Consider the following 17,353-nt stretch of genomic DNA (forward strand, 5'->3'; position numbering starts at 1 on the left):
CTTCCTGAGGGAACCAGCATGGATTTTTCCCCTTTCCCTGTCTCTGTTCACTTGGACATCTAATCCTCTCCCAATTACTCCCATTCAGGTAGCTTCTTTCTCTCTAATCTGTTATAAAACTCTTTCTGCTTTTAACCTTACTCAGTGACCACAGGAAAATATATTTCTCTGAGTCCCTCACTCTGAATCTGTCTCTCTCTACTCCTCTTTTCTTTTTTGCCTCTACTCCTTTCCCATCTATATGGAAACAGACTTCTCACCCATAGAAAAATACGGAGATATTTGAATTGAAATCATATGTGCAAAACAGGACTATTAATGCTCAGAATTCTCCTTCAACACCCCCACAAAGTTCTTCTACCGGCTCAGTTTATCTCCTTGTTTAACCTACCTTTTATTAAAGTGAAACGTGAAAGTGAAGTCGTTCAGCCATGTCCCACTCTTTGTGACCCCATGGACTGTAGCCCACCAGGCTCCTCCATCCATTTTCCAGGCAAGTATACTGGAGTGGGTTGCCATTTTCTTCTCCAGGGGATCTTTCCAACCCAGGGATCGAACCTGGGTCTCCCGCATTGCAGGCAGAGAGGCTTTTACTGTCTGAGTCACCAGGGAAACCTCCACTTTTTATTAAAGGGCACATTAAATATACTAGCCCTTGTTTTCCTGGCTTTGGAAGATTACCAGCACTTCTACTGAAATCGTGTTATTTTATACTGTTTTGGCATAGGCATTCAGAACATGGTTACATTAGAGACATAGGAGTTGGTGGAATGGACCGATTGCTGGAACAGCAAATCCAGCACTGTCCCCGGGAACACAAGTCCTGAGTCACGGATCTCTCAAACCTCTCAAACACAGTTCATGTGCTCCTATAAGACCAATTGAATATTACATCTTGGAGGAAAATATGGAGTATTAGAAGAAATATCTGCTTTAAATGCCTCTATAAATAATGCCCTAAGGTTCTACCTTAAGGAACTAGGAAAAGAAAGGCACAGTAAAGCCAAAGCAAGCAGAAAAAAAGAAAATAATTGTTAAGAGCAGAAATCAATGAGAGAGAAAACTGACAGACAACAGAGACAATTAACAAACTCAAAAGCTGGTGCTTTGGGGGAAAAAAATCAATACAATTGACAAACGTCTAGCTAGACAGAGAACTTTGCACAGGTCTTCGCCTCGTCTTCATTTCTGGCGGTTGCTGCCTATTTGTGCTATTCAGGATCTGATGGCGGCTGCCATCACTCCGTCTCTGCTTCCGTCAGTACACAGGCTTCTTCCTGTGGGCTTCCTCTCTGCCATGACATCTTTCTCTCCATATAAGGGCACCAATCACCAGACTTAGGACCCACCCCAATCCAGGATGACCTTCTCTTTGCTTGACAGCCACCACTAAGATCCTGTTTCCAAGTAAGGTCACATTCAGGTCCTGAGGCTTAGGACCGTAGCTCTCCGGGGGACATAATTCAAACCATGACCCCACAACCACAGTGGAGAAGTGAATATACTTGTCCCCATCAAAGTCTTGGAGAAATGAATGGCAACCGACTCCAGTATTCTTGACTGGAAAACCCCACGGATAGAAGAGCCTGGAGGGCTACGGTCCACGGGGTTGCATAGAATCAGACACGACTGAGTGACTCACTTTCGCTTTTGTCAAAAATCTCCTAGTGCCCTGACAGAGACGCTACTCAAAGCTGATGATCAGAGGGATAAATCTTTAGGCTTCTAATCCCCAGCCGGTACCTGTGCTATGCTAAGTCACTTAGTTGCGTCTGACTCTTTGTGACCCCATGGAGCGTAGCCCACCAGGCTCCTCTGTCCATGGGATTCTCCAGGCAAGAAGACTGGAGTGGGTTGCCATGCCCTCCTCCAGGGGATTTTTGTAGATGTAACCTACCTCTTTTACATCTCCTGCATTTGTAGGTGGGTTCTTTACCACTAGTGCCAACTTTGAATCTCCAGCTGCTACTTACTGTTGGCCAAACACAATGAGAGTTGCGTGGGGGTGGGGTGGGGAGAAACACAGCTGGGAGGGTCCCCTGCAGAGGCCACTGCTTGTGGTGCAGAGCAGAGCAGTGGGGAGGCAGGAGACAGGACCCGAGGACAGTGGGCCATGGTCTGACTCATTACTTTAGGGGGAAGTCTGGGCAGGAAGGCATGCTGGATCAAGGTGGCTGAGAGTATCTGCAAGGTGTCTTTGCCTTGATTCTAGTTCTGACCTAATAGGAGAGTGAAGGCCACTGGGGGCTGCTACAGACCCTGTATTCAGTCAGATACTTGGGGAAGGTTTTCTTGTACCTGTGCTCCCTAGGCAGGTGTGTACTCACACCCAGAATTTCCCCAGGGTACACTTGGCACACCTCTTCCAGGATCATCATTTTGGGAGGAAACTTCCAATGGGAAGATCTTGATTCTTCCTCTCTTAAATAGGTATTGTGACATACATATGTAGATGGTGTCACTTTTCTATTAAAATACTATGAACTTTTTCTTTTTCACTACTATATCCCTCATACTTAGGACTGAGCTTGAGACCTAGTAGGTGTCCAGTAAATCTCTGCAGAGTGAAGGAAGGAATGAATGTTCTTGAGGAGCAGAATGCAGAATCCCCTGGGTTATCAGAATGAAATGAGAGTTGGTAGGGAAGCTCCTCTGGCACGCAGTCTGTCTTGAGCTCCTCTTGTCTAGGTTCTGGGGGACGAGGGTCATGGCACCCACCTATAAGACCACTGGGGTGAGAAGCCCTGACTTAGGCTGACCAGCCCATACGGCCAGGTAATGGACCCCCATGAGCCCCCATGGGCCTCCCCCAGGTGGTCTTCCCACCAGAGGCTGCTGGTATCCTTCATCCCAACCCAAGGGTCAACACACCCTTGACCCCCATAACTCCAGCCCTCACGCTGACTGCAGCCCCCTCTCTGAGGGGTCTCCTGCTTCTCTGGCACTTCGACTGGCCCCTTCCTCTCTTCCTCCCAGCTTCCGCTCGTCTCCTGAACAGGCCGTGAGCGGAGCTGTTCTAAGTCCCTGTTCCATAGGGAAAGACCCACTGCAGCTGCTTCCAGAGTCTTAGGAGGTCAACATGGCGTACACTTTGAGGCCCTGTTAGCCTGGGTGAGATCTTAAGCTGACGGGGAGTCACCGTGTTCTGTCTGTAAAGTGGGGGTGCCTCCTGTGACGGAGCTGTTGTGAGGAGGGGACGGAATGCACTGCAAGAGGGCAGCACGGCACCCGGGACTTGCTCACAGTGGGGCTTGTTGCTGTTCAGTCGCTCAGTCACGTCCGACTCTTTGCAACCCCATGGACTGCAGCACGCCAGGCTTCCCTGTTCATCACCAACTCCTGGAGTCTGCTCAAACTCATGTCCACCGAGTCGGTGATGCCATCCAACCATCTCATTCTCTGTCGTCAGACCCCAAGTCCCCCAAAGCTGGTAGCTCTCCCAAGGTGGTGAGTGAGGTTCTGGGGACCTACTTACGGAGCAGGGGAGCTGGAAGGGCTTGGTGGGCGTGGTGAAGCTCGCGGTGTGGATGGGGTCCGAGTACAGCCCGTTGTTCCACTGAGCCAGCAGCGCATCCCGGTACACATTCACCCCCGCGGCCTGGAGCGCATCCTCTATCGCGCCCTCCACTGCGCAGTTGTTGATGCAGGTGATGATGGACGTGGGTGGGTGCTGTACCAGGTGGATGCAGGAGCCCCTGACCCCCAGGTTCAAGAGGGTCTCCACAGTGGTATATGTGTCAATTGAGTTTCCATAGATGATGACGTTCCCTAGAAAAGGGGGCAAATTGCTAAGATACATAGCTTAAAAAAAAAACCAATAACCTTATTAGTCAAGTGCTAATAATGCTGAATTACTCCCTCCAACCCTCTCATTTTTTTCAGCTGTGGGAAGCCAGTGGTGTTACCTAGCAACGGCAACCAAGATAATTTAGCAAAGAATGGACACACAACATCCCACAAAGTAGTCAAGTACTTTTAACACACAAGTAGGATATTCATTTATGTTCCTATAATTTGAAAGTTGAAATTATGCTAAATGAAATGATCGAGAATAAAACCTTTTATCTCGCTTTTGTCCCCTATTTGCTATACTTATTAAGGGGGAAAAAATGGCAAGTTTGCAATAAATGCAAGTTCTTCTTGAGTCATGAAAAGGACAACGGTTAAAAAAATAGTCATGTGCATGATGGTATGGATATTTTAATATTTAATTGTTGAATGGTGTTGATTTCAAGGAAACTTTTTTTTGAGAACTAAAGACTAGAACATTCTGCTTTACAACAGATAATTTTATAAAGATTCAAATCCTGAGTTTTACAATGTAATGTGTTAAGACCTAGCGAGAGATTGATGGGTATTCTGCTGGTGAGGAAAAATAAAATCATAAAATAATCTTGAAAGATTTCTACTGTGTGAGAGCACTTTGATGATACAATTTATTTATATTTCTTAAAAATATTACAGAAGTAATTACATATGCTCTTCTGATAATGATATAAGTTTTAAGACCAATGATCCTATTATATGAGTGAAATGTATTATGTGCTATTCATCTGCTATTTTTGACATCGAACTGGCATTATTACCTCTCACAAAGAAAGAAACTGCTGGGGACTCACATTTCAGACAAGCTGTAACAATTTTACCGCAAAACTTTACCTCTCTTTTTCCTTCTGTTTGTGAAATGATATGAAGAGGAATTTTAAGAGACAAAATAAATGGCAAGTGTATTTACTCAATTTTGTGTAATAAATTATGCAAAAATCAAACTGAAAAGAGGTATAATCGCTTATCTTACTTGCCTAGAAGAAAAGGAACTGGAATCGCTTTCAGGCATTTTTCAGAGCTTCTAGAAGTCCTCCCCTGCTTCCTTTTCTCAAACACGGAGGCCAGTGGGGAAAGCAGCCAGGGGCGGGCCCCTCCTCCCCGCCTTCCCTAGGACATTCTGATCTGGGGGCTCTGATCGCCTCCCCGTTCAGACTCACTAGTGTGGCGTTCCGGGGTAAGCTGCATTTTCTTTGGCTGAAAGAGCCAACGTTTTGTTTAAATACTGAGGTACCTACCTGCTGCAAAACGTGACTACCGGAGGTCTGACACAACAAACAAGGAGTGCACTGGGAGAGCCAAAACTTGAACCTCACATTGTCCAGATTTGAGGTCCTCTGTCCCTTCTTTCAAATACGCATGTGAAAACAACGTTCACTTCCCGTGAGACAGATTAAGCATTTAGGCCCCATGCAACTCAGAGTTTCATTATTTTTCCAGTTTCTCCTTCATGTGGGCCTTTAGCAACTATTCTGCATTTTCATTACAGGCTCACAGAAGCCCCAGCAATGCCAGGCTGCTGGGGTCATTAGAGGGCTGTATGTTTAGCCAGGGTTGCCCACAGATTGTAGGTAGTTGGAGAGTCTGAGGACTTCAAAAGATAATACGCTTCATAAAACCTCTTGTATTTAAATTAGATGTATATATATATGCTAACTTCTAAACAGTTAACTTTTAGTTTGTATTTTAATGTAATTCAAAACACCTCCCCAAAACATAAGACTTAGTTATTGTTAACTGTCAGCTATTGTCACAATAATGCTGTGTAACAAGCAACCCTCAAACTCAATGCCGAAAAAATAAGCCTGTGGTAGGTCAGCTCACAGGCCTGCAGGCTGACAAATGTTGGCTGCTATGGCTCCAAGCTATGGTTGGTGTTGAGTCGGTACCACCATGCCTCTCTCAGCCTCTTTGGACCAATAGCAACCTGAGGCATATTCTCTTTTGGGAGCTGTGCAGGAAGGCAGGCATGACTGCACAGGCACTTTCCAAGGCTCTCCTGGCAACAGCCACTAACATTTCCTTGACCAAAGCAAGTCAAGTGGCCAAACCCATGCCCAAGGGGGTGAAGCACACTCTGTCCACAGCAGGGATGTGAATGTGTGTGTATTCATTGAATAACATTCCAAAATCATAGTTACACTGGGCACAGTACTCTGTGTGTACCTATGCCTACATGAGGCTTGTTTGAGGTCATCTAAAATTTTCATCTAAACATGTTTTACTGATCATTTACTTACATTCCCATCCCACAAAACACAGTAGAATCCCATTATAATTTTCTACTACCTAAATAACAAGTCACAGGTCAAATCACATCCCTCCATGAAAATCACAAAACCCGATGTTATGAAGTCAGCCTGTTACTCTTTGCAAGGTCAGTCCTTCAGTTTTTAAGTGTTCCTACTCCAGGGTGGGAGGCGGGGAGGGGATTATTCTTTCCGTTATCTTCGTGCAGTTGTGACTTATTTCTGCATCATTTCCAACTTTTACTTTGCAAAAAATTTTTAGATTCAGTCCTGTTTATCTCACGACTCTGATATACCAGGCCCAAAGGTAGGCATTTTCAATACACAAGCCCTTATTATTATTACTATCAGTAACAATAACAGAATTTTTATCAATAACATTGGCTTCAGGCAAATGCCTGTAACTTTTTCATAAGCTAAAAGAAAAAATATAAGTATGAAGACAATTCATAGGAGAAGCAAAGTCTTATATTTTGGGGAATCCCCAGGGGAAAAAAAACCCATCTGATAAAGAGTTTGATTGTTAATGTATTCATTTTAGGACAAATCAATCTAGGTAAAAAATATGATTGCTTATATTTATCAGAATAATAATGGATGAGGTGGAACTAGAACTTTTTAAAAAAACTTATTTCTTTTTCTTTTTTTGGCCATGCCACATGGCATGTAGGCTCTTAGTTCCCTGACAAAGGACTGAACCTATACTCCTTGCAGTGGAAAACTAGGAGTCCCAACACAGGACCACCAGGGAAGTCCTGGAACTAGGGCTCTTAAAGCCCTCCTGGGCTGGGCTGTGGCTGTGGTCATGTCTGGGCCCCAGTAGAGGATCCAGCCTCCAGCCAGGTGAGGCTTCCAAGGATCCAAGACTGTCTCTACCTGCCTTCCTGGCATCACATACCCAGTTGATGGGTGGACTTCAGGCTCACCCTGCCCAACTTGGGGCTCCACACAGAGCCTCTCTACAACAGGTAGGACAATATGCTTCCTGGCCAGATGTATGGAAGAATGTTTAGGCTTTATCAGCTTGCTGACCCGAGACTAACTAAGCATTCCTTTTGGTCTTCTCAGTGTTTACTGCAGGGCACCCTCACACTGGCCAGGTTTTCCTACTATGTACCTCTACCTGCTGTTCACTATGAAGCTGGCACTACAAGAAAGATTGAACCAGTCACAGGATGGATTGTATACTTGAGATCTGTAAGACAGAAACATGTTAGATCTGGCTACTGGGTTTCTCTTCCAGCCCACGAAATCCTACCCAGTTCTAATGTAACCCAAATTGTGTGTGCCTCCAACACAACAGTACAGAGCAACACTCATATTGTGCCGATTCTCATTTAAACCCAGGACCAAGGATATTTTCCAGGGAGGTGAGCCCCTTGTGTGACTACTGTGCTGTGGACTGTTGGGTGGATCTGGGGCTGAATCAGGGAGGGAAGATGGAGAGGGAAACAACTGGAGAAAGAAAGGGAGGGGGCGGAGTGAAACAGATTTTATCATCTCTGGCTGAGTTAGAAGCAAGAAAGGGTTTAAAAGTAGGTGAATGAGGGACTTTCCTGGAAGCTCAGTGGTTAAGACTCTGCTTATATAGCTGGGGGCGCGGGTTCTATGCCTGGTAGAGGAAATCATGCTGCATGCACGTGTGTGTGCTAAGTCTCTTCAGTCGTGTCCAACTCTTTGTGACCCCATGGACTGTAACCTGCCAGCTCCTCTGTCCATGGGATTCTCTAGGCAAGAATACTGGAGTGGGTTGCCATGCTGCCCTCCAGGGGATCTTTCCGATCCAGGGATCGAACCCATGTCTTTTATGCCTCCTGCATTGGCAGGCAGGTCCTTTACCACTAGCGCCACCTGGGAAGCCCTTGTGCCTCATAAAGAAGCACCTTTATTTGGTGCAGCCAAATAAAGAAACAAGTAAATGTAGGTGAAAGAAAGAGGTTGTCGAGTGGGAGAGGGGCTGGGGGAACTGGGCCATAAATAACAGCAGTGAAAACGGCTTTGTAAGGGCGACACTGAGTCTGCCAGTGTGTCAGAGCCTGAGCGGGCCAGGAGGGGAGGCTGGGGTCCCCCCATTGGAGAACACCCTGATGGCTGTTGGGGTGGAGTGGGAAGCAGCCCCAGGGTATGCGGTACCCCCAGCATCTGTCATCTACAGCGGGCTTCAGAGGTCAGACAACTCCAGGTCATTAAAGATTCATCCAGCTCATGCAGTTCGGTGCTCTGTAACTCACAGAGTGTTTGCAAATATTTAGAAGGAGACACATTCGTGTATATTCTTTGGAAGTTCCCTTGCATGTATGGAAGAAACAGAGTGGAAAAGCTTAGGATGTCCCCCTGGATATCAGTTGTATGCTAACAGATCCGCTCATTGTCTTCTCTGCAGCTCAGTTTATTTAATAGATAAGACACAACCAGTCTTTGCACTTGATCTGATGGCTGACAGAGGAGAAATGGCAGGCAGTCCTACTTGGAAATGGCAAATGGTAACTGATGGTTAGAACAGACTGGGTTGATATTCAAGAAAGGGTAATGGAATAGAACTGCAGCAGTTTTCATGGGAGGCTGATCTCTGTTGTCCCTTTTAGGGGATAAATTATGCATTAGGGAGATTACAGAGCTGAATCAGGAGGCGGGGTAAGGGGGACAGAGGGGTAGTTAAAAAAAAAAAGACAACCCTGGAAAGCCCCTGTAATTAAAGTTGGCTGGAAACAGCACCCAGTGTCTCTCCCACCTGTGGCGACCTTTGGGACCGAATGTGCAAGGGAGCTTCCAAAGGTAAGAGGGGCTTCCCGCGGCGGTGACAGCCCAGCTGGGGAGGAGGAGGGGACATGGTGACTCCTATCACCGCTTCAGTGAGCTGTCACTTCTCCACAAAAGCACTAAGACCTGCTGTTTGAAACGGTGCCCTGAATGGAGAGGTGATGTTTTTGCTACTCTCGTTTGACTCTGTAAATGAACACACGAGCAACTCTGATTGTGTGACCAGCAAAACAAGGCAAATCCACCCAAGATACAGAGATGGGAGTATTCTCCAGGAGGAAAACCATCCCTTTTGAAGAAGAACAGGGAAGGAATTTCTGATCTGATGTTCTGGCCAGGAAATCACCTCTCAAGAGGATAGGAAACAAATTTAGGAATTATGCACACAAATATTAATAAGAATTTTTCTTTGTAGTAAATGTGTTTTTAAGACCAGAGGAAACAAGAGTTACACATTAATTTCTGTCCTTTAAATCACTTCTATGCGTGTATATTTACATATTCCATTGTATTTTGATGAAGAATATAGTTCCTTTTCCACATCAAAAGAAACAGAATGATTATGACCAGAACAGGCCCAGGAGAAAACTTTAATTACGCTCTCTAGAAAACTGAGCACAGAGAGGTTAAGTGACGAGCTCCAGGTCACACAGCCGTAGATGGTGCAGTAGGATTCAGACCTGCCAGGTCTGATTTGAGAACCAGGAGGGCATGGCAACCCACTCCAGCATTCTTGCCTGGAGAATCCCATGGACAGAGAAGTCTGGCGGGTTATAGTCTGTGGGGTCGCAAAGAGTCGGACACAACTGAAGTGAATTAGCACGCACGCATGCTGACACCACTACACTGTATTTGCAGATGGATATAAAACATGTTCTAAATACCTATATATATATATAGACTACAGAGGTATGGGAGAAGACTCTTGAGAGTCCTTTGGACTGCAAGGAGATCAAACCAGTCTGGAAATCAGTCCTGAATATTCACTGGAAGGACTGATGCTGAAGCTGAAATTCCAATACTTTGGCCACCTGATGTGAAGAACTGACTCATTGGAAAAGACCCTGATGCTGGGAAGGACTGAAGGCGGGAGGAGGAGACAGCAGAAGATGAGATGGTTGGACGGCATCACTGATTCTATGGATATGAGTCTGAGCAAGCTCCAGGAGTAGGCGATGGACAGATAAACCTGGCGTGCTGCAGTCCATGGGGTTGCAAAGAGTCGGACATGACTGAGTGACTGAACTGAACTGATATAACACATTCCTAAAAAAACCCCTCTAATTAGCATTTTATCTGTATAATTAACTTTTGAAAATAACTAGATAATGAAAGAATTTTCATAGATAACAAAGAATATTTATAAATTATGAAATAAACACTCACTTAAAAAACATTTTATGTCTGTGATTAGACCAGAGAATACACTTTTTATTTTTCATAAGTTAAAGCATAAGATTTCCATGACCCAAGCCTGACCTATCCCATGTTGCTCTGCCAAATGAAAAAGGAAGAATATATTAGATATAGCATAACAAGGGCTTTGTTCGGTGATTCATGCACTGGAATTTTAATGTTATACTTTTCTTACAAACATGCTTTTAATAAGGCAGTAAACTGTATTTAGCTAAAGATGAAAATAATTGATCCATTTCGGGCCATTAAGGCGGTAGATTTTTTTGTACTTTACTTTCATCCTACTTTTCATTTTCATGGAAAGTACAGAGGTAATAGCAGTTGAATTTCAATTAGTTTCAATTAATGCCATAAACTGTTATAATGTATTAAGTTGCTGGGTTCTATCTGAAACCCCGCACCGCCAGCTAACCCCTCCGGGTTTTGTTTGCTGTTCAAAGCCAGTGATGTCAGCTCTTCTCTGGGATGCTGGAGCAGTTCTAATAGTTTAGGATAATTTACATCTATAAACCCATCCAACTCCAGAGCCCCCAAAACAATTTCCTTCAGACTGGACTCATTCCATCACTGAACAACTGTTTCTCCTTTGGAAGCACAGGGAGGCATGATGAAACAGAGCCGGGGGTTGGAGGAGGGAGACTGGAGATACTTTGGGGGAGATGTTTGTGCATTTCCAAAGGGCAGACACTCAGAGGAAAGCTAACTTCCTCTTAGTTAAAAAAAAAAAAAATTCATTGTTTCTGCCACCTAGAATCCATCTGTACTTCTAGAACAATCCCTCCACCATCCTCAGAACAAGCCCCTTTTCTTGAGTCCCTGGGCTTCAAGTTGGGCCTGGACTGTCCCAGGATGATTCTTGGGTGGACATTTGACTCAATCCCCACCCATGAGACACAGGAGATTTTTTTCTCAGGCTCTTGGCAGAAGGGCTCTATCCTCGGTGCCCCCCTCCCTCCAACCCCACCCTGAACTACTGAGAAAAAGGAGAATTAGCACGGAGGTAGCAAAAGCTAACTCTGATGAAAAACGTCCACATTCTTTCTGGCGTAATTAGGAACCGAGAGCTGACAGGCGGAGTGACGGTAATGGATGCAGGAACAAAACTCTGTTCCTCCGTTTCATGGAGTGCCAACTTCTAGTTTCCTGCTTCAAATGCCATCGGCCCATCACTGATGTGGAAATAAGCTAGATGTGGTCTTGTGCCAACAAGACCACCAAATGGATCAAAGGTGGCTGCTTCCAGCCCTTCCCCACCAGCATGGTGGCCCCCATCTCCAACCCCAATTCACCCTGCCGTGAGCACCAGAGATGGGGGTTCACCTTTCTGCAGTGCTGTTGTATGCACAGCATAACCCTTGGGACCCCAGCCTCTAAAAAGTAACCAGTTAAACCTGGACTTGGCTGGACACTGAAGTTCCCCCCTCACCCCTCCACTTTCCCATCTCATTGCTGCCCTTCACAGAGTCTGCCCAACCCAAGTTGTTGGGTCATGTTGGATACAAGTCAGACGTCCCCAACCTCTCTCTTCCTTTGCTTATCCTGCCCTCCTTTAAGGTTGAGCTCAAATCCTCCCTCCTTGGGGAAGCCGTCTCCAAACGTCACATTCCCCTGGGCTCCCATGAAGGCCATGGTGCCCCTCTACAACCAGACTGGCTCCTGGTGTACACGGATCCCTATCTTTTGTCTAGAGGCCGTGCTAGACTGCACCATCAGCAGGATGGCAGGGGCTGAGACGTACACCCGGGAAAACTTCGTGCACAGCAACAACCCCATCGCACAGCAGGAGTGGTGGTAACAAGGCTAATGACAGCCTGTGTGACTGAACTCTTACCATGTAAGAGACATAACCCTGAGTTGGACATGAAATAGCTTATTAATCTCGTTTGCTCCTCACAGCAGTCCGCGTGAGGGAGATAGCTGGGATGGGACTAATTGAATTCATCTGAATAGGACTCTAATTATGGAAAAACAACAAGAGAAAGAGCTTCCCCAAGGCAGGAGGCTAACATTTTTCTTCCCAACTTCTCTTCGAGTCCTCTGAAAAGGGTCACTAGCCTAAGTTGAATGAACTTAGCTCGATCGGTTTCTCAGATGCCTTCCAGAGCCTGGGCTGGGCCTCTGACTGTTTAGATGACCCACTTGGGAGATGCCCCAGGGGTATCGTTAAGCAATGGACCTGGAAAGCAGCCTACTTTTAAGATAGGAAGCTAATGTCTACTAACTTCCTAACCTGTTCATCCAGTAGACAAAAACAGGTATGAATGAGTTTTATGCAATGGCTAATGGGAGACATTCTTAAATCTTGCAAAACCATTTATTTCCCTTTAAGTGGGCACCAGAATGTCACCATTTTTGACCACTAGTTAAGGCAACGCCATAGCATGAATGCTCCTCCCCCACTTGAAAGCCAAGAACTTTTTGCTTTGGAATTTCTAAGTACTCCGCCATAAGCATTCAGAGTTAAGAACGTGCACTATTGAATACTGTACACCAGTACCCCTCATGAACACAGGTATAAAAATTCTATATACGTTAGCATTCTGATTCCAGGAATAAGGATATAGGAATTTTCATCTCCACCCAGTAAGAATTATTCCAAGATGCAAAGTTAGTTCAACACTCAAAAATCAATTAAGGTAACTCACCAAATTAATGGAGAAAGGATAAAAAATTATTTATCGCCTCAATAGATGCAGAAAAAGGCATTTGATAAAATTCAGCACTTATTTGTGACTAAAAACTAGAAACATCGAAAAGGCATACTTTTAGATGAAAGTGAAGTGGGAACTTTTCCACCTAAAATAGGAATGAGACAAGAAAGTTCACAATCACCATTCCTGTTCAACTGGTGGTCATTGACAGGGCAATATGGCCGAGAGAAGGCTTAATAGGTCTACAGAGTAGAATGAAACTGAAAAAACAAAAAACAAAAAAATTTGCATTGCCACATGCAAAGGCCCTTTTATTGATCAAAAGACTCCTGAATTCTAACTCTCAAAACAGCCAACAGTTCAATTAAAATATCACATTGTAACAGGACTGAGCACGGTCCTAAGACATAATCATATTTTGTATTGAACCACTGGTTTTTGTGTTTTCAGCAAGTTTGAGTTACATTTTGAGGTCTGGACTTGATATAATGGGTCCCTGGTGGCTCAACTGGTAAAGAATCTGACTGCAATGCAGGAAACCTGGGTTGATCCCTGGGTCGGAAGATCCCTGGAGAAGGGAATGGCTACCCACTCCAGTATTCTTGCCTAGAGAGTTCCCACGGACAGAGGAGCCTGGAAGGCTATAGTCTATGGTGTCGCAAAGAGTTGGACATGACTGAGCGACTAATCAACAAAGACAACGATGTCACAGATTGTATGGATAAAGGCAGAGTTCTGAAAACTATGATTCACCTATTTTTGTAAATAAAGTTTTATTGGAACACAGTCATGCCCATTCACTGACACACTGTCAGTGGCTGCTATCTTGCTACAGCAGCAGAGTTGGTTAGTTGGAACAGAGATTATATGCCCTGCAAAGTCTAAAATTTTTACTATCTGACCCTTTACGGTAAAAGTCACTGATTCCCTAGGTGTACTTAGGTCAAAGGGCAGTGGTTAAAGAACAACTAAAATATTGAAACAGGTTTAAATACATACAGATCCAAACTGAAAATAATACCAAGTGTTAATGCAAATATTAAAATAACTTCATCAAATTTTAATCTGGGTTCCCAGTATAAAGCTATATATATGTAATTATATATACGTGTGTATATATATGGATCTCCCACACCTGCAAAAAGGTTCCAGACCCAGTTGGTTTTATGGGTTATTCCTGTCTAATTTTTAGCTAATGCAAAGAATTTCTGACCCCAGAAAAATGTGGAAAGCTTCCCCAAAATATTTTGTGAGACTAGCAAACCTTCGATTCCAAAACTTGACAAGTCAGCATAAAAAACAGGCCAATCTCACATATAAATTTTGATTCAAATAGCCTATAAGTATTAAAAAATTGAATTCAGCAATGTATTGAATGTCCTTTGATATCTATTTTTTATTTTTAATAAAGTGTAGGAACTTGAGAGTTAACCAAAAAGTTCCACTAAAAATTAGAAAAGTATATAATTTTAATATATTAATTATAATAACTAACATTGATTATAATAACTAACATTAATTACAATGTGCTGTGCTAAGTCTCTCAGTCGTGTCCGACTCTTTGAGACCCCATGGACTGTAGCCCATCAGGCTCCTCTGTCCATGGGATTTTCCAGGCAACAATACTGGTTGCCATGCCCTCCTCCAGGGGATCTTCCCGAACCAGGGATCAAACCTGCGTCACTTACATCTCCTGCACTGGCAGGTGGGTTCTAATTGTTAGTCATAATAACTAACTGGACATGGAACAACAGCCTGGTTCCAAATAGGAAAAGGAGTACGTCAAGGCTGTATATTGTCACCCTGCTTATTTAACTTATATGCAGAGTACATCATGAGGAACGCTGGGCTGGAAGAAGCACAAGCTGGAATCAAGATTGCCAGGAGAAATATCAATAACCTCAGATATGCAGATGACCCTACCCTTATGGCAGAAAGTGAAGAGGAATTCAAAAGCCTCTTGATGAAAGTGAAAGAGGAGAGTGAAAAGGTTGGCTTGAAGCTCAACATTCAGAAAACAAAGATCATGGCATCTGATCCCATCACTTCATGGGAAATAGATGGGAAAACAGTGGAAACAGTGTCAGACTTTATTATTGGGGGCTCCAAAATCACTGTGGATGCTGATTGCAGCCATGAAATTAAAAGACACTTACTCCTTGGAAGGAAAGTTATGACCAACCTAGATAGTATATTAAAAAGCAGAGACATTACGTTGCCAACCAAGGTCCATCTAGTCAAGGCTATGGTTTTTCCAGTGGTCATGTATGGATGTGAGAGTTGGACTGTGAAGAAAGCTGATCGCCGAAGAATTGATGCTTTTGAACTGTGGTGCTGGAGAAGACTCTTGAGAGTCCCTTGGACTACAAGGAGATCCAACCAGTCCATTCTAAGGGAGATCGATCCTGGGTGTTCATAGGAAGGACTGATGTTAAAGCTGAAACTGCAATACTTTGGCCACCTCATGCGATGAGTTGACTCACTGGAAAAGACTCTGATGCTGGGAGGGATTGGGGGCGGGAGGAGAAGGGGACAACAGAGAATGAGATGGCTGGATGGCATCACCGACTCGATGGACATGAGTTTGAGTGAACTCCGGGAGTTGGTGATGGACAGGGAGGCCTGGCATGCTGTGATTCATGGGGTCGCAAAGAGTCGGACACGACTGAGTGACTGAACTGAACTGAACATGATGAAATTATATTTAAATAAATACATTACATAGATTAGTATGTTTGATTGTATACATACTGATTCTCCATACTTCAGTCACTTAGTGATCCTTCTATCCCTGGACTGAATTGAAGGCTGGGTTAGATGATCAGCCCACTGCGGTAGTTTATAACCTGACCAAGGCCCTGATCCTCCCTGTGATTTCAGTAAAATGAAGAGGCTGCAGAAAGTCACCTCTAAAAGTGGACTCCCAGGTTTCAATTCAAGACAAACCGGCCAGGCCCTATTCTGGTTATTCTATTAGTTGAACAATTTCCATGAACCCAAGCGGCAGAGAGGAAGACACTTAAGAAGACACTTCTGAGTGGCAGAGGCATTTGTACAAATGCTTTCCCCTCTCATTTGGATGCAGAAAGTGGCAGGCGACTCGACTGTGCGCGTCTGTGGGAACGACTGTGCGGGCAACCACGATGGAGAAGAATGGCGGGGTGAGAGAAAAGAGCCCTTACGACTCAGACCTTTCTTTTTCTTCTGAGGTCTTTTCAGCCTCACAAAAGGAGACATATTTTCCATATAATTGCTAAACATGTTTGCTTATTAAATTATTCTTTAATTAGTTAATGATTTTAGCCATGCTTTGCGCTTCGGATATTCATTTCGTGTAATAAAATAATTATAGATAATTAAACTATCTCCAGCCCTTTTCTTTCCCCCGGCAAACATGCTGGGTATCCAAAAATGACAACAAGTTGTAAATTAATCTGGAAAACAAAGCATGACAGATGAATGATTTGGTTGGAATTAATTAGGCACTAATTATACACTGGAGCTAGACGAAGAATAAGACTCATTATGGAAAGAAAACGCTGTTCTGAAAGATGCTCGGGCACCAGCATCCTTACCTTCGGCCATGATGGAGCTGTTCTTGATCCAGGCCAGGGCCCTCAGGCAATCCTCCTCGTCGTTGAGGGTGAAATGATTGCAGGGAACTGGGCCGGTGTACTGCCGCAGGCAGCTGTTTGAAACCTCTCTGTTGGTCGGATGGAGGCTAATGTCCACCTCCGTCGGGCATGGGACCTGAGGTGCATTGCAGAGAAATGCTTATTTCGGTGGTAACAGGTGAAGCGTTCAAACAGTAATTAATTCATTGACTGACTGATCCACATAAACAAAGCAATGCCCAGTACAGGTGTGCCTTTTTCCGTCTCCAGATAGAATCGGGTTTTAATTAAAAACAAAACAAAATAAAAACTAGACGGGTGAAATGGCCACTTGGAGCTAATTCTCAAAAGGAACTGCCCTGGTCATCTTGATGCTGTGTAACAAATTATTCCGAAGCTCAGTCATGAGAAACCATCAGGAGGATCCCAGGTTCTGGAGGTCAGCCATGCAGACAGGGCAAAGGTGGGGGACAGTAGGTCTCTTTGGAGACCTCAGCTGGGAAGACCTGAAGGCTGGGGGTAGAGACTTGACAGCCAGGGGCTGGAATCACCTGGAGATGAACTCAAGCCTTTTTCTTTCCCCAAGAAGACAGGGTGGGTGTTTAAATTGATGACAAATCATTATCAGCCTGTGTCTAGAGGTTGGTCCCAGCTGGGGCGGAGGACGTGATGCTACATGAACAGCATGTGGCTTGAGCTTCCTTACGACTGGGTGACTAGGTTCCAGGGCACATGTCCTGGGAGAGGTCAGCAGTCCAGAGGGCTCACAGTTTTCTCTAACCTGGTCCTGGGGAGCCCAGCAGGGGCTCTCCGGCCAGGTTCAGTCACGGAGCTCATC

The 17,353-nt window shown here is 44.6% G+C and overlaps 1 protein-coding gene across 1 annotated transcript in view; it reads right to left on the reverse strand.

Moving 5' to 3' along the window:
* The window catches only part of CFAP61 (cilia and flagella associated protein 61), a 246,292-nt gene that overhangs the window by 53,746 nt on the left and 175,193 nt on the right, over nt 1-17,353 (reverse strand). The window contains exons 21-22 of the mRNA XM_055430665.2: nt 16,477-16,655; nt 3,476-3,768 (exon numbers count right to left, since the gene is read on the reverse strand). Of these exons, the coding sequence (XP_055286640.2) occupies nt 3,476-3,768; nt 16,477-16,655 (472 nt within the window). The remainder of the gene's footprint in view (nt 1-3,475; nt 3,769-16,476; nt 16,656-17,353) is intronic.

The sequence above is a fragment of the Moschus berezovskii genome, chromosome 15 (assembly GCF_049115385.1).
Source record: "Moschus berezovskii isolate FMDL1 chromosome 15, NW_MosBer_1.0, whole genome shotgun sequence".
Classification (NCBI taxonomy): domain Eukaryota; kingdom Metazoa; phylum Chordata; class Mammalia; order Artiodactyla; family Moschidae; genus Moschus; species Moschus berezovskii.